This window comes from Podarcis liolepis (genome assembly GCF_965112155.1).
Source record: "Podarcis liolepis genome assembly, chromosome: 14".
NCBI lineage: Eukaryota > Metazoa > Chordata > Lepidosauria > Squamata > Lacertidae > Podarcis > Podarcis liolepis.
Genome location: NC_139569.1, coordinates 47,751,761 through 47,776,622, shown reverse-complemented (window position 1 = coordinate 47,776,622; position 24,862 = coordinate 47,751,761). Strand labels below are relative to the sequence as shown.

Sequence of the window (24,862 nt, the reverse complement as noted above, 5' to 3'; positions counted from 1 at the left end):
AAGAATATTGATCGCAAAGTATTGGAAGACACAAGATTTGCCCACACTGGAAGAATGGCAAATGAAGGTGATGGATTACATGGAACTGGCAGAAATGACCGGCAGAATCCGAGATCAGGGAGAAGAGGTGGTAGAAGAAGACTGGAAGAAATTTAAAGACTACTTGCAGAAATACTGTAAAATTAATGAATGTTAAAGGGATGTCGGATTGAAAATAAGCGGTATTGGTAAAAAGATTAACAAGAATATGTAAATATGGATTGACAATGATTGGAAATATATAGTTATAATAGGTTAAGATATTAAGTGAAGATAAATGATATAGGGTAAGGATTTGCTGAATTAACCATGTGAACTGGAATACAAAAAAGGGGTGTGTGAGGAGGTCAGGAAACAAGTAAATGAAATATAAGACATGAAAATATTGATTTTAACTTTTTCTTTACTTTTTATGTATTTTGTCTTTGTATTTTTCTATTTTTTTTCTTTTATTATTGTTACTCTTTTTCTATTTCCTATTTTTAATTTTGTAACTTTTTATTGTCTGTAAAATTTAATAAATATCATTTTTTTAAAAAATGAACATCCCAATACATGCCTGTCTGCATTCTACCGCTAGAACTACAGTGGTACCTTGGTTCTCAAACTTAAGCCGTTCCAGAAGTCCGTTCCAAAACCAAAGCGTTCCAAAACCAAGGTGCACTTTCCCATAGAAAGTAATGCAAAACTGATTAATCCATTCCAGACTTCTAAAAACAGCAATTTAACATGAATTTCACTATATAGCGAGACAACTGCCAGTTGTCATTGCAGAGCCACAACTCCCCCAACTTTTTCACAAATAGTACAGAAGTAGCAGCTGGTGAGGAAGAGGGTTATATAAAACATCTCTGCAGGTTCTTGGTGATGAACTTGCGTAACACAGCCCATTCAGGTTCCGACAAAAGGTAGATACAGACTACTGGAATTTGAGACCCAGGAATCAGATTGATAGGACAGTCATCAATCTGAGGCACAGATGAATCAGGTTTTGCAGGTCGGCCGTGCACTCTGTGTGGGCTAGTTCGTTTACAACCGGGTCTGAAAGCCCTTCTTGAAACTGGTCCACTAGAGCTACCTGACTCCAGGCCAATTCCTGTACCAGCAGCTGAAATTCACTGGCATACTTCCCCACCAACCGATTCCCCTGCCTTAGCACCCGGATCAGGCAGTTGGCCATCTGTGTACATGGCTTGGAGCTGTTGGCTGAAGGTGTCAAAATTGGTCAGTAGTGGACTCAACATTAGTATATCTCTTTGCTATTGCAAATAGTTTCTGTTCACATAGTCCTATATTTATGGGTGGATAACCTTCTTTAGTCTTTTGTTATAAAAACATTTTATTCAAACATTTACAGTGTTTTTCATTCTTAAAAGACAGTTTATAGGCCTTAATTAAGAACATTATTAATTATATGGGGTGGATTATCTGTTTATTTTTTGTTCTTGCTGTTCTCATGTATTTTGTGTTTTTATATTGCATTTTTATGTCAACGCCCTGTGATCTGTGGATTAAGGGCACTAAAAGGTAAAGGGACCCCTGACCGTTAGGTCCACTTATGAACGACTCTGGGGTTGTGACGCTCATCTCGCTTTATTGGCTGAGGGAACTGGCGTACAGCTTCTGGGTCATGTGGCCAGCATGACTAAGTCGCTTCTGGCGAACCAGACCAGCGCACGGAAACATCGTTTACCTTCCCGCCAGAGCAGTACCTATTTATCTACTTGCACTTTGACGTGCTTTTGAACTTCTAGGTTGGCAGGAGCAGGGACCGAGCAACGGGAGCTCACCCCGTCGCGGATATTCGAACTGCTGACCTTCTGATCGGCCAGCCCTAGGCTCTGTGGTTTAGACCTCAGCGCCAAGGGCAGTATATACCTTTAATAAATACATTTAATAATAACAACTTCCACAAGGTGTGTGTCTCTGCTTTGCCCCCTGCTGTTTGATGGCTGAGGTGTGGACAAGTGTTTTGCAGAGCCTGGCCTGCTACTTACACTGTTTTTCCTATATATATTTTTTTTATAAATTTTTTTTATTGGTTTTCCAGATTTTATAAAGACATAACACACACAAATAGACAAAGACAAAAACATGCATAGTTTCAAAAATCTTACTTTCATAACTTTGTTCCTTGACTTCCCCCCACCCCCCTTCAAGCATCCCAATTTCCATAATTATGTCAGCAAGTTATTATTTCTCCTCTTCACCATCTTAATACAGTGGTGCCTCGCAAGACGAAATTAATTCGTTCCGCAAGTTTTTTCTTCTTGCGGGTTTTTCGTCTTGCGAAGCACGGTTTCCCATAGGAATGCATTGAAAATCAATTAATGCGTTCCTAGGGAAACCGCTTGCCAGGCTGGCGGTGCGGAGAAGGGCTTTTCTCCGCACCGCAAGCCTTCAGCACAGGTACGGGAACAGAGGGGAAGGGGCGCAGCGCTTTCCCTCTGTTCCCGGGGCTTGCGTGGGAGGAGGGTTTTTCCTCCCCACCGCCAACATTCAGAACAGCATTCTGAATGTTGGCGGTGGGAAGGAAAACCCTCCTCCCACCCCAAGTCTTCAGGAAAGCCATCCGATGCCGGGCGGCGGGAGAAGGCTTTCCCCCTCCCCCTCCCGGCATCGGAGCTTCGTCCCGATGCCGTGCGGCGGGGGGAGACGTTCCCCCTCCGCCGCCGGGCATCGGGGCTTCGTCCCGATGCCGCGCGGCGGCGGGAGGCTTTCCCCCTCCGCCGCCCGGCACCGGGGCTTCCTCCCGATGCCGCGCGGCGGGGGGAGACGTTCCCCCTCCGCCGCCCGGCACCGGGGCTTCGTCCCGATGCCGCGCGGCGGCGGGAGGCTTTCCCCCTCCGCCGCCCGGCACCGGGGCTTCGTCCCGATGCCGCGCGGCGGGGGGAGACGTTCCCCCTCCGCCGCCCGGCACCGGGGCTTCGTCCCGATGCCGCGCGGCGGCGGGAGGCTTTCCCCCTCCGCCGCCCGGCACCGGGGCTTCGTTCCGATGCCGCGCGGCGGCGGGAGGCTTTCCCCCTCCGCCGCCCGGCATCTGGCCTTCGTCCCGATGCCGCGCGGCGGCGGGAGGCTTTCCCCCTCCGCCGCCCGGCACCGGGGCTTCGTCCCGATGCCGCGCGGCGGGGGGAGACGTTCCCCCTCCGCCGCCCGGCACCGGGGCTTCGTCCCGATGCCGCGCGGCGGCGGGAGGCTTTCCCCCTCCGCCGCCCGGCACCGGGGCTTCGTCCCGATGCCGCGCGGCGGCGGGAGGCTTTCCCCCTCCGCCGCCCGGCACCGGGGCTTCGTCCCGATGCCGCGCGGCGGCGGGAGGCTTTCCCCCTCCGCCGCCCGGCACCGGGGCTTCCTCCCGATGCCGCGCGGCGGGGGGAGACGTTCCCCCTCCGCCGCCCGGCACCGGGGCTTCGTCCCGATGCCGCGCGGCGGCGGGAGGCTTTCCCCCTCCGCCGCCCGGCACCGGGGCTTCGTCCCGATGCCGCGCGGCGGCGGGAGGCTTTCCCCCTCCGCCGCCCGGCACCGGGGCTTCGTCCCGATGCCGCGCGGCGGCGGGAGGCTTTCCCCCTCCGCCGCCCGGCACCGGGGCTTCGTCCCGATGCCGCGCGGCGGCGGGAGGCTTTCCCCCTCCGCCGCCCGGCACCGGGGCTTCGTCCCGATGCCGCGCGGCGGCGGGAGGCTTTCCCCCTCCGCCGCCCGGCATCTGGGCTTCGTCCCGATGCCGCGCGGCGGCGGGAGGCTTTCCCCCTCCGCCGCCCGGCATCTGGGCTTCGTCCCGATGCCGCGCGGCGGCGGGAGGCTTTCCCCCTCCGCCGCCCGGCACCGGGGCTTCGTCCCGATGCCGCGCGGCGGCGGGAGGCTTTCCCCCTCCGCCGCCCGGCACCGGGGCTTCGTCCCGATGCCGCGCGGCGGCGGGAGGCTTTCCCCCTCCGCCGCCCGGCATCTGGGCTTCGTCCCGATGCCGCGCGGCGGCGGGAGGCTTTCCCCCTCCGCCGCCCGGCACCGGGGCTTCGTCCCGATGCTGCGCGGCGGGGGGAGACGTTCCCCCTCCGCCGCCGGGCATCGGAGCTTCGTTCCGAAGCCGGCGGCGGGAGGAGGTCCGAGGACAGTGGGGAAGACGCGCTGCGCTTCCCCGCTGTCCCTGAGATTTCCCTATGGGCTGTCGTCTTGCGAAGCAAGCCCATAGGGAAATTCGTTTTGCGAAGCGCCTCCAAAACGGAAAACCCTTTCGTCTAGCGGGTTTTCCGTCTTGCGAGGCGTTCGTCTTGCGGGGTTCCACTGTATAGTATTTTTTATAGAAAATTTAGATTCTTTCCTAAGTTGGACTCAGGTTCCCTTCCATCGATTTCCCAGTTTATATTAGATAAAATACGTATTAATTAAACCGAAAAGTCATGAGTGTTATTGAAATTCTGTTTTTCCCCCTCCCTCCCATCCCCGGTTTCCGTCCCTTCCCAAATACATGTCCATAATAACAGTTCTTAGCCTGGATTCCTCACGTCCGAGGCCTTCAAATCTCTTTCAGTCCCTCTCCGCCGGTCTTGTTGGTAGTCCTTTATGTTGGTCAGTAAATCTCGAAGAAGTTCTGTCTCATTCAAACCAAATCTTCTTTCCACAAGAGAACTTGAAAACCATTGCTGCAAAAGATCCACAAATCCTTCATCTTCGAAGTGGAGGCCCCAGTCATATTTCTTCTTTATTTTAAGTTCCTGTATTCCAAGTGCTCTAGGGGCCTCCTCCTTCATCTTTCGCATCTTTCGCAGATTTGTAATCCATGTGATCCAAAGGTCTTCTTGTTTATAGTCCACTAGTGTAGCTTTCTGGTTGGTACTTTCCATCTGTACTTTCTCCTCTCCTTGTTTAGTCTTCAATTCTTGAGATATCTCTTCCAATTCAGCTGTGGATTCTTTCTCATTCAAGTCCTCAGTACATTCAGCAGAGCTGTTTATTCCAGAAGTCAAGGTCACGAGCTGTTTGTTCATAGTCAGACTCTGCTCTTGTAAAATTCCAACAAGATAAAACGTTCTTTCTAACTCCGCTAGCAACTTTCCATCCACCGCCATTGTAATGTCTCAGAAATCCCCCTAGAGGGAATCTGATTACTTAGTAACCTTTTTCCAACAGCCCTCTACCTCGTTAGTTTCTTTGTTTCCAACAACTTTAATTCAATTGTATCACATTTAGTCCAGAGGGATCTTAGGTAGAAAATTTTTTTACTTTAAATTGCCCGTTTGACAGTTTTGACAGCTGTCAAACTCCTTTCCTCTTCAGCAGGCTCAGAGGCAGGATGCTCCCGGGCCCGGGAGGGGGGGTTGCACACAGCAAAAAGAAAATCTTCTAAAATTCCACTCTTACACTCCAGCTCAAAGCTTCTTTTGTCAAATCGTGAAAGTTAATGTCTTTTTAACTCACCCCAAAAGGGTAGGCTCTCCAGCTTAGTTCTCTGCTATTGCTTTAAATCTTCTGCAGGAGGGGGGGTGCGGACTTCCTTTTGACACATCCCCCGGTCGTATCAAATTCAAAGGTAATTTGTTTTAAAGTCCAAATTCCAATCTACTCACGGGTTGCTTCTTTTCAGGTCCGAATTTAAGGAAACAAGTCAGCGCTCTTCAGCCATGGCACACGGCTCCGCTCCGCTGGGGTAGCGGTCTACTCCCAGCACCACGCCACTCTCCGTACCCTCTCCGTAGCCTTTAAAAAGGCTCTTCGTGGGTCGGGGAGGGCGCTTAAGGTGCCCACCGAGTCACCAGGTCCTCAGGCATCCACGCCTGAGGTTTTTGAGGGTCCCCGCATCGCCGTCGCGGCAAGACCCGTCCCCAGCGGAGCCGATTCCCTCCGGAGCTCGGAGGGAATCCGCCATTAGCTGTTCGCGCCAACCCGGAAGTCCATCTACACTGTTTTTCCTATAGAGGCTGCTGTTTCCTAAGGGGATTTAAAATTCAAAGGGCAACTGCCATTTTTCTGTAGTGCTTTCTTTTTGGGTATGGGGCTGTGTTTGTGCTTCTGTATACAGTGGTACCTCAGGTTACATACGCTTCAGGTTACAGACTCCGCTAACCCAGAAATATTACCTCGGTTAAGAACTTTGCTTCAGGATGAGAACAGAAATTGTGCTCCAGCGGCGTGGCGGCAGTGGGAGGCCCCATTAGCTAAAGTGGTGCTTCAGGTTAAGAACAGTTTCAGGTTAAGAACGGACCACCAGAACGAATTAAGTACTTAACCCGAGGTACCACTGTATTGATCCATACATAAATTGAAAGCAATAATCAAGACAGTATTGTAGATGATAAAAATTAAAATTACATTTTTTTCTTACTTGCACTGATGATAGTCATTGTTTGAATGGGGGGGGGCTTTTATCCATTTTCATAGTCACAGAATCAAACAATCAGTAGCAGAACTGGGTTTCGCACAGTCACAAAAACAAATTAACTAAAAAAGCCTCAAAAACAAAAATGCAAAATAAATAGCAAAAACAAAAGCCCAAACTGAATCTGTTCTGGAAGTCCATTTGACTTCCAAAATGTTCGAAAACCATGGCGCAGCTTCTGATTGGTGCAGGTGCCCCGGAAACAATAGCTGACAGCTGCATCGGACGTTTGGCTTCCGAAAAACGTTCAAAAACTGGCACACTTCTGGGTATTTGGTGTTTGAGAACCAAGCTGTTTGAGTACCAAGGCGTTTGAGAACCAAGGTACCGCTGTATTAGAATGCAGGGGACAGGAGCTTCACAAACATGTTCTAGGACCGTCGTGAATTAGGATCTTTTGGAGAGCAACAACAGTGTGCTTTGGCAGATTTGCCCATTGACTTGCACGGGTCTTAAAATAGGAGTGTTTATTGCACACACAAAAGGCAATCAAAATACAGGTATACAAATTCAACACTCCAGCGGGGTTAGTTCTGCAACAATGCGTACCTATGAAAGCAATATTGGGATAACTTAGTAACAATATGGTTTGAGGAAGTTAGCTCATTAATTCTAATCATGATTAAATCAACCCACACCAAACCACCAGGAGATGGAGGAGGTGCTCAGCGCTACTTAGGATGGCTCCCTGGCTCCCTCTTAAGACCAAACAAAGGTGTTTCCTTGTAAATAAAGAAGAAAACTCTTATTATGGCAGTCAAATTGTACAAACTCGGGAGGCTAGGGAGGAGCACAATCCGGTCCAGGTGCTGTTACAAGACAGAGGAGCAGCCATAATAAACCCAGTTGAACAAAGGTTGAAGAGTCCCAGGCTACATCCGTACCATACATTTAAAGCACTATTAGCCATGGCTTCCCCCAAAGTACGTATCATGGGGGAAATAGTATGGTATTTAGGCCGAAAGTTGTCAGGAGACTCCTATTCCCCTCGCATGGCTACGATGCTCAGAGTGGCTTAACAGCCCATCTTCCCAAGGAGCTCTGGGAATTTTAGGTTTCCCAACAACGCTCAGCACCCGTAACAAACTGCCGTTCTTTGAAGGAAGTTATGGCTCTTCAAGTGGCAGAATAGTGCTTCACACATATGGTGCAGAGGAGGTTTGACATGAGTACCAAGAGTTTGGGAGCTGCAAGGTTGTTCCAACAAGTTTCCCCGTCTAGCCACCAAGCTTTTAAGCAGAGGTTGAGAGGATCAGCTGCTCTCAAGAATCCCTGTCCTAGAATAGCATTCCTGACTATTCTCCTCCTCCTCTGAGCTCTCATGCTCTGTCACAACAGGACTGGCCTCTGCGCCTGAGTCTCCTTCATCCTCCAGAGTCTGGGAAGGGTCTCCTGCTGCCTCATCAGGTCTGGAGGCAGAGGCAAGGGGCTTCACCAAACAGGCACAGCCTTTCCCCATCTCTGATTCCTCAAGTGCGTCTCCTCCTGCTGATCTGAATCAGAGGGAACCATGCTCTTTGTCTCTGGGCTCAGACTAAGCCTGAGTCACGCGCAGCTGGGCAGGGAGGCTTCTAAAACATGGTTCCAGTTACAGATAGGTAGCCGTGTTGGTCTGCCATAGTCAAAATAAAAAAATTCCTTCCAGTAGCACCTTAAAGACCAACTAAGTTAGTTCTTGGTATGAGCTTTCGTGTGCATGCACACTTGGGTGTATCTGAAGAAGTGTGCATGCACACGAAAGCTCATACCAAGAACTAACTTAGTTGGTCTTTAAGGTGCTACTGGAAGGAATTTTTTTATTCTAAAACATGGTCATGCACACACCCCGAGGAAACAAAAAACACAATGCACAACTGCTCAAAGATGCAGGGAAGAGGGAATCAGGTGTAGAGGTTACCGTTTGTAGGTGAAGGATATCCATAAGACAGGTCAGGTAGCAAAATCTACGTTGCCTGTCTTAGCAGGCATTTCTGAGGAAGGAGAACTAAGGCACACTGAAGCTCCTGGGTTTGGTAGGAAACTGCTGGACAGGTAGGCAGGGGCCCTGGTCTGAGCAGCTGGGGCCAGGATCCTGGCTTCAGGAACAGGAATGTAGTGGAGTCCTGAAAGGGGCTTTTGAAGCAGCTGCAGCAAGCAGGGACCCAGAGGAGCAGTTGAAAGCAAAGGAAAAGCAGAGTAAGATCTTGGAGGCAGTCGTGAAAAAATGACTGTAGGCAGCAAGTGGAACCCAGCAAACCAGAACAGGTTGTGGTGGGATCAAGAGCTCAGTTTCTATACCTTCCTGGATAAAAGCTTCAAAATCAATTCTGAAACTGATTGGACTGGGAGATGTCAGCCAGGCAGGATCCAGTGCCATTTTGTAAAGGACAGTCTCCTGGACGCATGATTTGCGGGTGGCCCAAAGCACATTTTGCAGTGCCCATCCCCCATTACTTAATTTTCAAAACGTATTTCGGCTATGCATAAACATGCTTGATTGTACTATGTGCCCACAGAAAGCTCTGGGCTGGGCAGAATCCAATGCCACCTTGTAGAGGACACCCTCCTGGATACATGGGTTTATGATGTATGACGGCCCAAAGCATAATTTGGGGTGGGAACCTGCTTGCTTTTTTATATACGTATGTATTTCAGCTATTGTTGGCATGTACAGATGCCCTTCTCTATGCCATAGACCCAGATGAAGCTCTGGAACAGGTGGGATCCCATGTCAGCTTGCAAAAGTCACACCCCTGAATGGGTGGGCATAAGATTTGTGGTGGCCCAAAGCATATTTTGTGGTGGCAGTTCCTTCTTTTTTTAAGGTTTGTGTACAATACTGCAATGTCATCACACATTTATGAGTGTTTCACAAGCATGGTCGATTTGAATGAAGGAAATTCTCACTGAACTCAAGCGAGTTGAGTCCCGGGATCATGGAGATCTATTCAGTCTGGATCAACTACTGCATCTCCGGTCAGCCCACGTGCCTCTACTTTACGCTTGTCTCTCAGCGCTGCTAAAGTGACAATTAATTACAGAACACGCCCAAATCTTATTTTGGTGTTCAGGGACATCAGACCTTTGTAGTTCAGGGAGATGTGCACGTTCCTTTTTTAACAAAGTGTTTCCAACTTCTTGGAACTAGCAAGTGACTAGAGCAGCATTCTCGGGAGGGACAGAGGAAGCGGGCGCCCCTCACGGAGCTCAGGCTCTCCTGGAAGACAAGGGCGGGCAGCTGCTTGGCAGGATTGGAGGCTGGGGCCGGGAGTCGCACACCTCGGCCCTTAGGACACGTTTCCTCCGGTGCCAAGTCCTGGGGCCGACCCCTCCGTTCCTCCTCCAGCGATTCCCGCAGAGCGCCAGAGCCCCTGCCCCGAGGAGCTTGCAGGAAGCCGCTGCTCGACTCCCCGGGCGGGGAAACCTGCCTCCTCCAGAGCCGAAGCAGCAGCAGCAGCAGCAGCGGGCGGCGTGCACACGCCTCTGGGCGACACGTGGAGTCCCGGGATGGGCCGGTAGCGCGGCCGCCTCTGCCTCCTTCCTGCGGAGGGCGTCGCGGCGGCCCCTCCGGGCCCAGCCAGGCCGCGGGCGGAGCTGCCCGGCCCAGCTCCCTCCCTTCTCCCCCGCCGGGGGTCTCCACGCAAGGGCGGCGGCTGCTGCGGCTCCCGCTCCCCGCTGTCGCCCACGCCGGGCCCTCTCGCCGCCGCCGCCGCCTCCGCTCCTGCTGCTGCTGCCTGGCGGGGCCTGGAGCGATGCTTCGCCGGTGATGTCCGCGGAACACGAGAAGGACCCCGCCGCGGCGCTCAAGAGGCCCCGAGGTGGGAAGGAGCGGCCGCGCGAGGCCCCGGCGCCCTCGCCTCGCCTGGCCGCCGCCGGGAGAGCGGGGCGGCCTCTCTTCCCTCCGGCCGGGCCGGGCCAGGGAAGCCTCCCGGGCCCTTGGCGAGCCCCTCTCCGGCCGCCTCCCGGCTCTCGCCTCGGCCCCGCCGTGGCTTCTGCGGCAGGAGGGGGGCCTTCCCTCCCAAGGCTTCTCGGAGGGGCTGGTGCCTGGGCGGCAGGGGGGGCGGCGGGGCCCCGAGGTTGCTGGTTCGGGGTTGACTGTTTGCCGTGTGACCGAGAAAGGGCCCCGTCCTTCTTGGGAGACGCACCCATTCAGACACTCGTAGGCCTCAAGGGTCATTGCCAGGGAAGGGCGCTGAGAGAGAGGGAGAACACAGATCGGCACGCGGTCCCATTCCGACAACCGTCCAGCAAGCCCGGGAGCATTCCTGAGGCACCTTGAATGGAGAAGGGTCGGGAGCTCGGCACACAGGCAGCAGGGACTGGTGTGGTGTCTTTTTTTGCAAAGCTTCGAACTGCCTTGCTAAAGGCAAACATCTTAAGGCTGCTACTATGCTGAATTTTTGGAATGAAAAGGGAATGACTTGTCTCAGTTGCATTCCAGTCTTGTTCCTCCTTCTTTTCTTTGGCGATCACTTGCAGACGAGTAAGATTGTCTTCTATAAACACGGTTTTAACCATGAGTCTGTAAGTAACTGTGGAGGCCAATTCTGGACTCACACACACGTCCTTCCACAGTGGGGACATTGGTTTCCTGGTGGGAGTTGATCATGGTGTGGATTTGCCAAGCATGCCTTCCTCTTAGCACGTTTCTCCCTTGCGTTCTGAGTTTGAGTGTCTTCAAAGTCCACTACACCTTTGGTAAAGGCTGTTCTCCAACTGGAGCGCTCCCAGTTTATACTACATTTTTTTAGATTTGCCTTGAGACAGTCTTTAAACCTCTTTTGTTGACCACCAGCATTACGCTTTCCATTAAGTTCGGAATAGAGTAGTTGTTTTGGAAGACAATAATCAGTGTAGGTCTTATTTAATTGTCATCACTAATTGAAATCACTAATTGTCATCACTTGCTGAAGCCTTCATTTAACTTGGGGCCACAAGATTCTCAGAGTACCAAAGAGAACAGTCATTTTTGGATGTTTCCTTCACCTTAGAGAGTTGTGTTTTAATTGCAAAGTTCCAAGTCTTGTCTGTTTCCAATTTCTCACTGTGCTACATATTCACATACAGTGGTACCTTGGTTTGCAACCGTTTTGGATTACAACCGTTTTGGATTACAACCACGTCAAACCCTGAAGTGTGTGTCCGTTTTTTTTTTGGATTACAACCCTTTTTTTTTTTTGAGGCCCCATTGGCGAAAGCGTGTCTTGGGTTGCAACCTGTTTTGGTTTACAACCGGACCGCCGGAGTGGATTATGGTTGTAAACCAAGGTATCACTGTATTTTTGTACATCCTCCCAGTAGCTTAACCATATAATTCTGAAGGCATGTAGTTGGCTAGAATCTACCCAAAACAGAACACAGCACCCATATAAGTGAGAGAGAGGTATCAATCCATAGGAGAAGACACAGTTGATGCCCAGCTGTGAAAGAAAAGACTGGTTACTAGTAACATATCTTAAGTTATGTGAAGTACTGTATCTTAGTCTGATTGCAGAAATTCTCTGTACTGCCAGTTCTCTGGACAGCAATGCTAAGTAAATGCATGTTACATAGACACATATTGAACAGCTCGACTTGCCTGCACAATCCATAATCTTGTCAAAAAGTTAACTACATAACAGTATAATCTTATAGGTGGTGACGGTGGATTGGATGGGTTAGGAGGCCCAGGTGTGCAGCTTGGCAGTCCAGATAAGAAAAAGCGCAAGTCGAATGTTCAGGTAAGCTGCCTTGTGCCTCTTCCCTTTGGCTGGAAAATCTAAACTGGCCTGACTCTTCCCCTGTGGGGGTTCCTATCTCTTTCCTTAAAAAAAAAATTAAATATAATTTTCATTTATATACATTACAACAATAGTTCAGCAATAATTCTAACATTTCAAACTTTTACTTCCTTCCTCTCTTATCTGTGTTTCCTTATATTTATTTTCACATTCTCTGCATACTCTAAATGATATTAACTTACTCTTTTAATCATCTGTTTTCATATATATTTTTGAAACTGCAGGTTTTTACAATAATCCTGCCAATGTCTTAATCTGTTTACAGTTTATTTGTAAATATTCAACAAACCATTTCCATTCCTTTATAAAAAGTTTAGCATCTTGATATCTTATTCTTCCGATAAGCTTCACTATTTCTACATAGTCCATTAGTTTCAGTATCCATTCTTCTTTCATCGGGACATCTTCCCATTTTGAGGCAAATAACATTCTTGCAGCTGTAGTTGCATACATAAATAAATTTCTATACTGTGTAGGAAGTTCTGATCCTATAAGAAGGATTCCCAAGAAAAAAGCTTTCCCAGTAAGCTTTAACCTTATTACAAGACCACCACATGTGAAAAAAATGTACCTTCTTTCTCTTTACATTTCCATCACTTAATTAACTTGTGATTTATACATTTTTGCAAGTCAGCTAAGTATTAAATACCATCTATATAACATTTTCATATAATTTTCTCTTATACCATAGCATGCTGTAAATTTTATATCTGTATTCCACAGTTATTCCCATGCTTCCATTTCTATGTTATGACCAATATCTATTGCCCAGTGTATCATTATACATTTTAGACATCACTTTAACATGACAGTCTAACAGATCTCTCTCTAATTGTTATAACTGTATTTAACACTTAGTCGACTTGCAGAAATGTATTGGCTACAAAGGGCCAAAGGTGATGACCAATACGTGACCGACCTTGTATGTGAGTACTGTGGTCCTCTTGAAAGGGAGTTTGTGCAGGCAGCAGCTGCAGGAGTGGGCATACTATGAAGAATGGAAAGACTAATGCTTTTGCAGTGGAGGAATCCTAAATGGATTCTGAGGCCAGCAACCCACCTTTGTAACAGACACAGATGTTTCATTTCATGAGATGAGGGGATCCTCAGGTTTGGCCTTCTCTTCTGTTGGAATTCCAAGTAATCTTGATTTCTGATTTAACATTTACAGGGGTCATCCTTTCCTCCACCATCTGAATATGCGCCTCCACCAAATCCCAGCTCTGATCACCTTGTAGCTGCAAATCCGTTTGATGACAACTACAACAATCTTTCTTACAAGCCGTTGCCATTGGGGAACCCATATTTTGCCAATCCCAGCTACCCAGGCTTTGGAGGCTACAACACGTTCAGGATGCCACCACAGATGGTTCCCAGGATGTCCTCACCATACGGTGCTACTTACCCACTTAGAAACCAGCCACACCCATTTCCCCAGAACCCAGTGGGAATGGTCTACAACCGGCCTCAACCAATTAACTTTGGGCCACATGAAAATGTGTCTTTTGGAAACCAGCCATCCTATAACAGTAACATGAATCAGAATGTTGGCATGTCCGGCCAACACTTCAGGCCGAACCCTGGTGAGAATTTTGGTCACATTCCTTCACAGAACACGACACAGATGTCACCCCATGACATGCCATTGCACTTTGGACCTGGCGGCAACCCCAATTTCAACAATTCCCAGATGGAGTCAAACCATTCTTTCTTTCCCTCACCAAACAATTACAACCAGGCAAAGCCTTTGCAAAAGCAAGGGGCAAGTAAGCACAACCACCCCCCGCCACAACATCATCTGCACGGCCCAGAGGACACTGCGAACTCAGGAAACACAGATATAAAGACTGTGAATCGAAATAACCCAGCAAACCAGGAGAGCATCCCTTCTAAAAATGTTGAAAATCTGAACAGCAACCATGCGAATGGGGCTCAGAACAAGCCCCGGCTCCCCAGCCGAGGTCCAGCTGAAGGAGGCAGCTCTGAGAAGGGCAGCAAAATGCCCCTACACCCTGGTCAGCATGGTCACGCCGCCTCTGAGCCCGTCTATCCTTGTGGGATTTGTACCCACGAAGTGAACGATGACCAGGATGCCATCTTGTGTGAAGCTTCTTGTCAAAAATGGTTTCATCGGATCTGCACAGGCATGACGGAATCTGCCTACGGGCTGCTCACTGCAGAAGCATCGGCAGTGTGGGGCTGTGACACCTGCATGGCGGACAAGGATGTTCAGCTGATGCGCACCAGAGAAACAGCTGGGCCAGTAGTGTTGAATGCTGATGCGTGATGCCCACCCTGGTTCCTTCAGATACTCAACTGGCTGCCATTTGTACGGTGTTTCCTTTTTCAGTCATGGGTGGGCTTTGTTTGCTTTCTTTTCAGCAATTGCTCTTCACTTTCTGCCCAAGTGCATTAAGATTTTACCAGGAGAACTTCTAGCAAATGCTCAACTGACGATTAAGTGCCAATATGGCTTTACTCACATGGAATGTTTGGGGGTATGTAAACATCTGCCTTTGTGGATCACTTTGCCCAGGGCTATTCCACTTGGCAGTGTTGGAGGAACCATATACTGATTTATCTTTTGAGTACATGGGAGTTAATTCTGTCCTCTGTTTGGGAGCCTTTCTTAAGTTCTGAAGGTTGAGGGCATGGCACAGGGAGAAGGATCAAGCAATCTTTATTTTAAAATGATCACCAGGAATGTCAAACTATTTGTATAAGTAGTTGAAAACCTCAAGTCATATTAACCTCCTTTTCACATTTTGATTTAGCTTGCTCTTTCAGAACATATTGGTGAGCTTTGAAGATAAGGAACAGGTCCATTTTTAGTGAATTCTGAAGACTTACTCAGTGAGCATCTCTTTAATGGTCTTTAGCAGCCTGTTTCCAAACACATTTACTCAGCAAGAACTCTTGTAGTTTTCATTGGCCAAGTGAGCATCAATAAGAATAAGTGCATAAAAGCTCAGCAGGCCTGAATGTTTTTCTTCTTCCCTTTTTTCCAAAAGGGATTGAGGTTTGTATGTCTGTGATATTAATGCACACTCACCCTTTCCAAGACCCATCATGTCCTCCACAATGGCATTGCAAGACCATGAAGTGTGATGCTGACATCCCAGTGTTGGCTGTCTTGGAACTCCACTGTGGTGCTAGATTAGAGTTCTGGGCTCTTTAGACCTTTTTGTGTGATGAATGTAATCCAGATAAATTTGCTAGTATGGTAAATTGTTCAAGTCCTACTGTCTTCAGAGGGACTTGACTTATTAAGCATGCTAACTTTTCTTTGGCTTGGGAATGTGCATTTGGTTCCACATGGACTTACTCTGGTGCCTGCTGTACAGAATTTACTGTTGCACATAGGCAGCCTCTGTGTCTCCCTTTTTCCTGCCCTCAATCACAGCTAGCTTGCACATTTGGCTTTGTTTGTAACTCTTGCTTTAGTGTGTTTTTGTGTCCGCTCAGCTGCTCTTTGCAGTGCTTGCTTTCCCATACAGTTCAGGGTCTGCCCTGGGACCCTGGTTGCTCGCTCAGATGTCCACTGCCATCGCTTGCTCCTTCCTCTGCTGCTTGCAGTTGAGCTTCTCGGCTCTGCTGCTGTTTTTGTTTTGCTTCTGGCTGTGTTCTTGAAAACTGCTTGTCTTTGGAGGGTATAATGTCTCCCTCCGGGGAAGGGAAGGTCACGCCCAGCATTTTTCTCCTCTACTCGCCCCAGTGTAACTGCCTTTGGGGATTTGATACAGTAGATCAGGTGCAGAGACCAGAGTGCAGGGCGCAAACAATAGCCCGGGTTTCCCAACTCTTTAATATCTAAAGCCTGTCTGGAAAAGACCTTAGGTCAGTGTTTTTCTCCATTACAAAAAGTCTTTTTTCACTTCCATGGGAACCCCAAGCTCTTCCAGCACATTGCGGCTTCACTGATCTCCGCTAAAGTGAGGTTTACAGAGCACATGAATTTCTGAATAATGCTGGAGGAATGAGCAGCTGTTGCAGCTATGGGTGGTTGGTGGAAATTCTACTGCGTTTTAGCCTCATTTTTTTCTAATAATAATAATAATAATAATAATAATAATAATAATAATAATAATAATATATTTGTACCCCGCCCATCTGGCTGGGTTTCCCCAGCCATTCTGAGTTCCTCCCAACAGAATATTAAAAACATGATAAAAGATCAAACATTAAAAACTTCACTAAACAAGGTTGCTTTCAGATGTCTTCTAAAAGTCAGATAGTTGTTTATTTCCTTGACATCTGATGGGAGGGTGTTCCACAGGAAGGGTGCACTACTGAGAAGGCCCTCCACCTGTAACTTGGCTTCTCGCAGTGAGGGAACCGCCAGAAGGCCTCAGAGCTGGACCTCAGTGTCTGGGCTGAACGATGGGGGTGGAGACACTCCACACAGGCAGCCTGAGGGGCCCACAAAGGATATCTGCGGGCAGAACTGTACATGCTCTGTTGGCATGCCTTGTTTGAATTATAATCCCCCAAGGCCTTTGATGTTAGAATTAGATGAATTTAACCTTGTAGCCCATCTAGAGAAGAGTCAGTCCTCTGTGGGCTGTACCCAACCCACACTTCACTGTTTAAACCAGGCATAGGCAAAATCGGCCCTCCAGATGTTTTGGGACAACAACTCCCATCATCACTGACCACTGGTCCTGTTAGCTAGGAATGAGCTAGCCACTGTGATCCACGCAACGGTCACCTCCAAACTGGATTATTGTAACTCGCTCTACGTGGGGCTGCCCTTGAGACTGACCCAGAAACTCCAGCGGGTGCAGAATGCCGCGGCGAGACTCCTTACAGGCTCCTCACTGCGGGATCACATTCACCCGGTGCTGTACCAGCAGCACTGGCTCCTGGTGGAGTACAGGATCAGGTTTAAGGTGCTGGTTTTAACCTTTAAAGCCCTATACGGCCTAGGACCCTCGTACCCACGGGACCACTTCTCCTGGTGTGTCCCACAGAGGACCTTATGGTCTTCAAACAAAAACATCTTGGAGGTCCCAGGCCACAGAGAGGTTAGGCTGGCCTCAACCAGAGCCAGGGCTTTTCGGCTGTGGCTCCGATCTGGTGGAACGCTCTGTCACAAGAGACTAGGGCCCTGCGGGACTTGACATCTTTCTGCAGGGCCTGCAAGACAGAGTTGTTCCACCAGGCCTTTGGCCAGGGCACAGCCTGACCCCCTCCTTTGGCAATCCTCACAAAACTCCAGCCCAATGGTTGCCATTAATCTGGTTTGAATTGATTTTATAATGAAATGATTTTAGAATGTTGTATCATTTTACTGTTGTTAGCTGCTCTGAGCCCAGCTTCGGCTGGGGAGGGCAGGATATTAATAATAATAATAATAATAATTTATTATAGTCCCAAAACATCTGAAGGGCCGAGTTTGCCTACACTTAGTTTAACTGAAGCTTAAATCCAAGAACGGCTGCAGCAACCACAAAACTGACTGTGGAGCGGACAAATGCTGGCTCCCTCGGCCTGTAAAGCAAAATGAGCGCTGCAACCCCAGAGTCATTCGCAACTGGACTTAACTGTTAGGGGTCCCTTTATCTTTACCTTTTAGTGTGCAGAAAATACTTCTAAGTTACAGTAAAATAAAAGTTGGTAGTCTTAACTAACATGGCTGAAAGCATGTGCATCTGGTCAGCTTGGAGGCATAGTGGAAAGAGAGAGTCTCCTTACAGGCAAAAGGAAAGAAAAAGGACTGTCTCATTTGTTACAGAGTTCCCTCCCAGAGGAGGCAAAGGAAGTGACCACACACAAGAGGGTTCTCTTTAGAAAATTCAGGAATTCTCTGTGCTTGTCTAGCAAAACATCCATTTGTGATATTGGCTGTAAACTGCACAGCTTCCCTCCCTCTTCAGCCCTGGGTTCTTGAGATCATATAACCCACAGGAGGCAGTGTGTGCCTCAGTCTAGTCTCCCCTTTGTGACCTCATGAGGTCTTTCCCTGCTGGGGCTGAGATGCCTAGTGGGCTGTCATTAGCCTGGCCTGTTAATGAGATTTTGAAATAAGGCAAGGGAGTTTTATTCCAGAGTAAGCTGTGATATAAATGAGCTCTGTGAGAGCTTGTGGGAGTTTGAATGCCAACTCTGCACTCTCATTAGTAGGGATTCTGAATTATCCAACCAAATTCCTCTTCACGGACTCTCCACTAAAGAATGGTCTTCCCTTTCGTAAGGCAAAGTTGAGATGTCAGAGGGGCTTGTACTTTCTCTCTTTTGTGGCCATGCACCAGCACACCCTGGAGGGTTCCAGCAAAATAGAAAAATATGTGTAACCAACTACCATTGCTGCTGCTGCTGCTGCATTCTCAAGAGCATTCTCTTGGTAATTGCCATAGAGGAGCACCTGGGCTCTCTTGCATGTCTCATCATTTTATTGTTTGTACTGCATAGACCTTTGGGAAGTTCCAGTTTGAGTGAAAGAGGTGCATTCTTGTGCATAATGCCCATGTGACTGTTTTGAGGAGGGCTGCTTTTCTCTTCTTTCTTTGGAATGTGCCCTGCCAGTTGGAAAAATGTGTAGAGTAAAGAAAATTTGGGGCACTTGAGATACTTCTGCGTTTGAGGTGCTTGCAATAGCTGTGGTCTCAGTGATGGCCTTTAACTCTAGAATCAGAGCAGGAGACCTCAAGGTTTAGCTGGGACCACAACTAGACTTGAATCTCCTTTGTCAACAATGTGCCTTATTCTGTTACCTCTGGGTTTGTTTCCCCATGATGAGTTGTGGTTCATTTTTTGACTCTTGGGTGAAAGTAGCCATGCCAGGAACAAGGAGTAGCCTGGTGGCTAGCCTTTGTGGACAACACATTTCTCTCAATGTGGTGTCTTGCAGCCCTTCTAGAGCTGTTTCAAGGTGCTCACACACCCAACATGAACTTTCTGTTGTATTCGGTGTTGTGGAATGAGAATGTAAAGAAACACGTTTTGTGAGCCTTTCTCTTGAAAATGTTGTTTGCGTTTGTGGCTTTTGCCCAGCATGCTTTTATCACCCCAAACTAAGAGTAAATCAGTGTCATCATAAAACTAGAGCCCTGGAGTGCCTCCATCGCTCTTTAGGCAGCTTTGCACACATGTGCTGGAAGGGGCAGCCTTGCCATAAGGTTATGAGGGTGCGCAACTCAGGCAGTGAATGTTATACACCAGTAGGGAACGTACGCTGAGCCCTGCAGCTGGGTCAGACCAAAGGAGGCCAGTCCAGTCCAGCATCCTGTTCTTTCAATGGCCAATCAGGTGCCTCTTCTGGGAAACCCATGAGCAGGACCTGAGCACAACAAGATCATCACAACTTATTGGTCATCACAACCTTCTCCTAGAATAAAAGTTATAAATGTCCCAAATGTCAGCCATTGGTAATCTTATTCTTCTCCCTGAATTTGCCTTTCTAAAGCTGTCCAACTTAGTGTCCATCACTACATCTTATGGCAGCAAATGCCACAATTAGATTTAGGTGCCGTCACCTCAGCAACATGTTTGTACAGCCAATTTTTAACTCAGGTGCAGTCAACAGCAGGAGGCTTCTAACAGGAAGCCTTCATACTTATTTATAGGTGGCAGTCATTCTGCAGTATCAGGAAAAAATAGAACATCTCATTTTATCTAGAAATCAGCAGAAATGCAGCTTAGCCAGAGAGGAGCATATATATAACTTCTGCTCCAACTTTTGGTTGCTGCCATGGAATCCTGGAGACGTGGCTTCTTATTTCTGTGTAAAAAAGCAAGTTGCTAGGCTTCGTGGTTCTGGAGAAAAGCAGCAACTGGCTGTCTCTGCAAGGCAGACTTCCAGTGTGCAAGGTGCAGTGGTACTTTGAGAAGCAACTGAATCATTCTTTTCCAGCATGTGTCAAACAATTTGGAGTGATAGTACCCAACTGTGGCAAAAGACAAATCCAGGCCTAAACAGTGGGCTGGGTATGGAAATTAGTAAACATGTGAAGGCTTGTGCATCACAATTCGTTCTAGGTACTGATTTTGAGGTTTTCTTCATCTAGAATTTTGAGTAGAGGCTAGCACACTCTCCTATGTCTCTCCCTTCTCCCAATTCCTGTGTTTCAATTCGCCAAAGCTTCTAAAACCTCTCTGAAATCTCTGGCAAATGAGCTACTTGGCAACCCATAAGCTGATGGGGTCAGATTCCACTGGGGTAGAATTCCAGTGCTGCAGACTGTGGGTTCAGTTTAGTGTTGGATCTGTGCCTCTGCAGCCTCTCTTGAAATAAAGAAAAGCTGGTTGTATGCCAGCAGTGCCCTGGTGAGTTGGGCCCTTGAGGCATTGGAGGAACAGTTTACTGGTCAGCAAAATGGGGATAATACTGGCAACAGTAGCTAGAGAAAAAGGTTTGAAGGTGCTTAAGTAGAAGACAGATGAGAAGTGTCTTATCAGAAAGGTCCCTTCTGCGTAGGACATCTGGTTCAGCTTTCTCCCACCAGCTTTGCCTTTGGAGGGTCAACCACAATGTGTTCACTTAGGCAGAAGACAGGTGCACTGCAGATATATTTTGTCAAAGCACATGAATGGAGCCAGAAGGAAAGAAACAGCCTTCAGGGTGCCATTGCAGGGAATGCAACCCTGGGTTGGACTCTGTGCTTCCAAAGCAAAGTCAGAAAAGATTATCCTGTACAGTGGTGCCCCGCAAGACGAATGCCTCGCAAGACGGAAAACCCGCTAGACGAAAGGGTTTTCCGTTTTTGAGCTGCTTCGCAAGACGATTTTCCCTATGGGCTTGCTTTGCAAGACGAAAACGTCTTGCGAGTGTTCCGATTTTTTTCCGCTCCCCCCTTTTTCTAAGCCGCTAAGCTGCTAATAGCCTTTTAGCCGCTAATCCGCTAAGCCTTTAATAGCCACTAAGCCTTTAATAGCCGCTAAACCGCTAATAGCGCTAATCTGCTAATAGGGTTGCTTCGCAAGACGAAAAAACCGCTAGACGAAGAGACTCGCGGAACGGATTAATTTCGCCTTGCGAGGCACCACTGTATATCTGTTGCACATTTTCTACTTAAATATCAGCTGTCCTAAACTTATAAATGTCTTAAGTTGGGTTAAAGTAGGGGTAACTAACCTGTGGCCCTTCAGATGTTGTTGGACTCCAACTCCCATAATCATAACACTACTTGAGGCTGCTGAGGTGCCAATAACATCTGTAGTGCCATAGGTCAGCCGCCCCTGGGTTATAAAGAGAGACCAATGGGTTCAAGAGCCAAGAAGCCCACCTCTTGCGGAGTGTTGATTTATCCTTAAGTCACGTGCAAGTTGGTCACTTGAATACCAAGCAGCAAGCATCAAACACTGGCATCTGGTTGGCCACTGAGAACAAGATGCTGACCTAGGTGAGTCACCGGTTTGATCCAGCATCCCATTCTTCTCATGCTCTTAATTCCACAGAGAGAAGTTCCATATTTCTTAGTGCTTTCTCTGACCCACACATTTCCATAGCATCGGTTGACATATTTGCCTAGAGGCATTGCATAATGCAAAAGGAATATATAAGCTGGCTCACCTCTTCATCTCTTTTCTTCAAAGTGAAATAGATTAAGCTCTCTAAGTCTTCTGGAGATAGATTTCCTATCCCTGTAGTCATTTTGCTCTTTAGAATCATAGAATGGTAGAGTTGGAAGGGACCCCCTGCAATGCAGGAATCTTTTGCCCAACGTGGGGCTCAAATCCACACCCCGGAGATTATGAGTCTCATGGTTTACCAAGCTATCCTTCTTTGTACTACATTTACGTGAGTTGAAGAACCCTCTAAATTATCTTTTAAAATATCTAATTTGACAACTATATCTTAAGATGGCAATGGATTCCAACTCTCCAGCTGCCAGCATTCCTGCCTCTCTCAGGCTGACTGTTTTGCAGGCATCTATGTAGACAACTCTCCCTCTTCTTGACTCCTATTCTCTGCCTGTGACTAATGATGGCTTTGAGTGCTGTGGGTTAATCTGTCTTCCAAGTGCTAGGATTCCGTTGCCCAGATCCAGTAAGGTGTGGTTCACACAGAAACGGATTCTGCCTACTAATTGTTGTCACCACATGGCCGAGAGGAGACACACCTAGCATCTGGCAGCTTGGGTTGCACAGGGAAGTCTGGCTCCAGCCTAGCAGGCCCACAACCATCACTTGATCTGCTTTCCTCCAAGGCCGAAATTTGTCCTAAGCACTCAGTCTCTCCCACAAGGTTAGGGTGTATGAGACTGCATTTAGCAATGCAGCTAATTATCTTAAAGCCCCGCAATAAAATATTGTAATTACTTGTGGGATTATTTCTCACATTTTTTAATTATAAGGGGAAATAATTTCATAAATGTGTTTGGCGAGATATTTTTTATTTAAAAAAAAAATAGTAGTCTTGAACTTTGACAATTTCCCATGTCATTTCAATCTAATAGTAACACTACCACGTCATGTTTAAAATATATGTACCCCTCTCTTTATATATAAATAATAGCCTTGCTTGCTAGTAAAAGTACATGTGACATTTTATACGTAGTTTGATCATCTGTTTTTTATGTTGTATGTGACTTAATGACAGTTTCATATTAAAACTAGTCTTTCCTTATGTACTGCTTACATATACCTGTTTTTGGGATATCAGTTCAGTACTTTTCTACAATCTCAAATGTGTTCCACATTGGTGACATTTATTTTTGCAACAACTTTAAATGAAAACAAAATTAGAGCATGTCTGAAATAACACGTGCAGTAGAACTGTGGTGTGCGGCAAAGTTGATGTATGTAATTCAAATTGGAAACAAACGCCCAGACTTTGTCCATTATTATTCCTTTAGTTCAGCCTTCCCCAACAACGGGGACCCTCGAGATGTTTCTGGACTCCAGTTCCCACCATCATCCCTCAAGCCTGGTCATGCTGGCTGATGTGAGTTGTAGTTCAGTTGAACGTCTGGAGGGTACCAGGTTGGGGAAGGCTGCTTTAGTAAGAAATTTAATTACTATGTAATGCAAATGATTTCATATCATGGTGTGTGTTAAGCTACTCTATGACGTATAGGAACCATGTTTATGTCTCTGGATAGTTAGCTGGTCTTACATTACAAGCTGAGTTCTAGTAGATGATAGCAAGTGCATCAACCAGTGTAAATGCCTTAAGGCACACACAGAATTTGTGTCCGATCTAAATGGTTAAATGTTTCAATGTGCGATACCGAGAAATGGGTGCCCATTTGATTGCATTACCAAAATGACAATCCTATGTTTGTTTTTCCTTCAGGATGTTCATCATAAAAAAAGAAAAATGTGAGGGCACCATATCAGAATTTTAATTCACTGCTGGAATTGTTAATATTTCAATTCACTTTTCACAAAGTTGAAGACGGACAGAATTAAGTGCTTGTAAAATGAATGTTAATAAAGTCTTGTCAAAGTAACAAAGGAGAATGGAAGGTGTTCTGTTTATGCATGAAGCACTGCCTCACATACTTGCTTGTATTAGGAAGTCATTGCAATACCCCCAGTAATGCCACCTTTTGTCACATCTTAATTGATCATTGTGAATCTGAAGAATCAGGAAGAAAAGATTTTATCCTGTTTAATTCACAAACTGCTAGATTTGATGTTTACCTGACGGTAGCGGGTGCATGCTGGAGTGGCAACCGTATGAACTCTTCTTTCCCTGTAGGCAGCAACATCTCTGCCAGAAGGGAGAAAAAAGAGTTGGAATATCTCTGCCAGAGTGCCTTGACCCATCTTCATTGCTATCAAAGGCTGCAATCCTGTGCACATTAACCTGAATGAAAGCCCCATCGAACATTGAGAGTTACTTCTGAGGAAGCCTTTAGGGTCCAGGTCACAAATTGAGTTGGCCTTGAGTTGGCTGTTACTGCTGGTTAAGCAACACTGGGATTAAAATACAGAAATGCCTGTTGAGTCCCGCTGGATGTGGGATCTGCACTCATCCTTGCCCCAGGCTGCTCTCTCTGTCTTAATAGAAGGCATGAGCTGCCATATAGCTAAAGTTCAATGAGCAACTTACAGGGGTTAAAATGGACTGCAGGTGGTCACTATGGCTGTAGATATAGCATTCATGATCATTTTAAAAACATTTTTATTGAGATGGAAGATTTACCCATATAAGGAAAAATAGCATTAGTACAATAATGAAGCTAAAACAAATAACCAAATGAGCAGCTGCTGGATTATTGACAACAGGGCACAACATGGAATGATGATTAATGTCAATCAAGGGTAATATGTTAGTATTGTTCATTCATACATTTGGACTCATTCAGCTGGGGAAGTGTTTCCAAGTGTGGAGATGGCCTATTAGCAATAAAACATGCAGGAGCTTTGTCAGGGGGGAAAGTAGCAACCCTGAAGGTTTCTGCAAAAACATTTTTAACTACTTTAGTTCTGGGAGTTTTGTTTTTGTTTCTCTTCTACCTAAAGCATGGGAGGTAAACTCTTTAAATAAACTGCACAGCTGCTCCTCCTGGCTACAATCAACCTGTCCCAGGCATTCTTATTTATAGCAACCAATCTATTTCGGGAGTTATACTTCAGAGGTTGAAGCCACTGTGATTTAACTTTGCCTACAGGACTGCAAATGGCAGGTGTCTCATGGTCGGAGTAGGGAGATATTTGATTTTCAGCAGTGCTGTGAGCTTTTGATCTCGCTGATAACAAGTCTGGGTGGAAAGGATTTTCTAACTGCCCAGCACTTGGAAAATGCTGC

General features: G+C 47.3%; 1 protein-coding gene and 1 long non-coding RNA gene across 5 annotated transcripts; one reads left to right on the top strand and one right to left on the bottom strand.

Annotated features, from left to right (window-relative positions):
* Positions 1 to 592: 592 nt before the first annotated feature.
* Positions 593 to 9,921, bottom strand: LOC310693690. Its single transcript, XR_014519331.1, has 3 exons — positions 8,304 to 9,921; positions 5,932 to 6,955; positions 593 to 2,037 (listed from the first exon to the last, which is right to left on the bottom strand). It is a non-coding gene; the product is annotated as an uncharacterized lncRNA (long non-coding RNA).
* An 87-nt stretch (positions 9,922 to 10,008) lies between these two features.
* On the top strand, positions 10,009 to 23,562 carry PYGO1 (pygopus family PHD finger 1). 4 transcript variants are annotated; one of them, XR_014519249.1, is made up of 4 exons: positions 10,009 to 10,203; positions 12,020 to 12,105; positions 13,337 to 14,663; positions 23,402 to 23,562. XR_014519249.1 is itself a non-coding variant. In XM_083475929.1 (4 exons), exons 1-3 carry the CDS (start codon positions 10,152 to 10,154, stop codon positions 14,450 to 14,452), a joined length of 1,254 nt encoding a protein of 417 aa, XP_083332055.1. In that variant the 5' UTR covers positions 10,028 to 10,151; the 3' UTR covers positions 14,453 to 14,494; positions 23,402 to 23,562. The 4 variants fall into 4 exon arrangements, 2 of the variants coding, with proteins under 2 accessions (XP_083332054.1, XP_083332055.1); XR_014519250.1 differs by lacking the exon at positions 23,402 to 23,562 and adding an exon at positions 16,059 to 19,101 and having other exon boundaries at positions 13,337 to 16,002; XM_083475929.1 differs by having other exon boundaries at positions 10,028 to 10,203; positions 13,337 to 14,494.
* Positions 23,563 to 24,862: the final 1,300 nt, after the last annotated feature.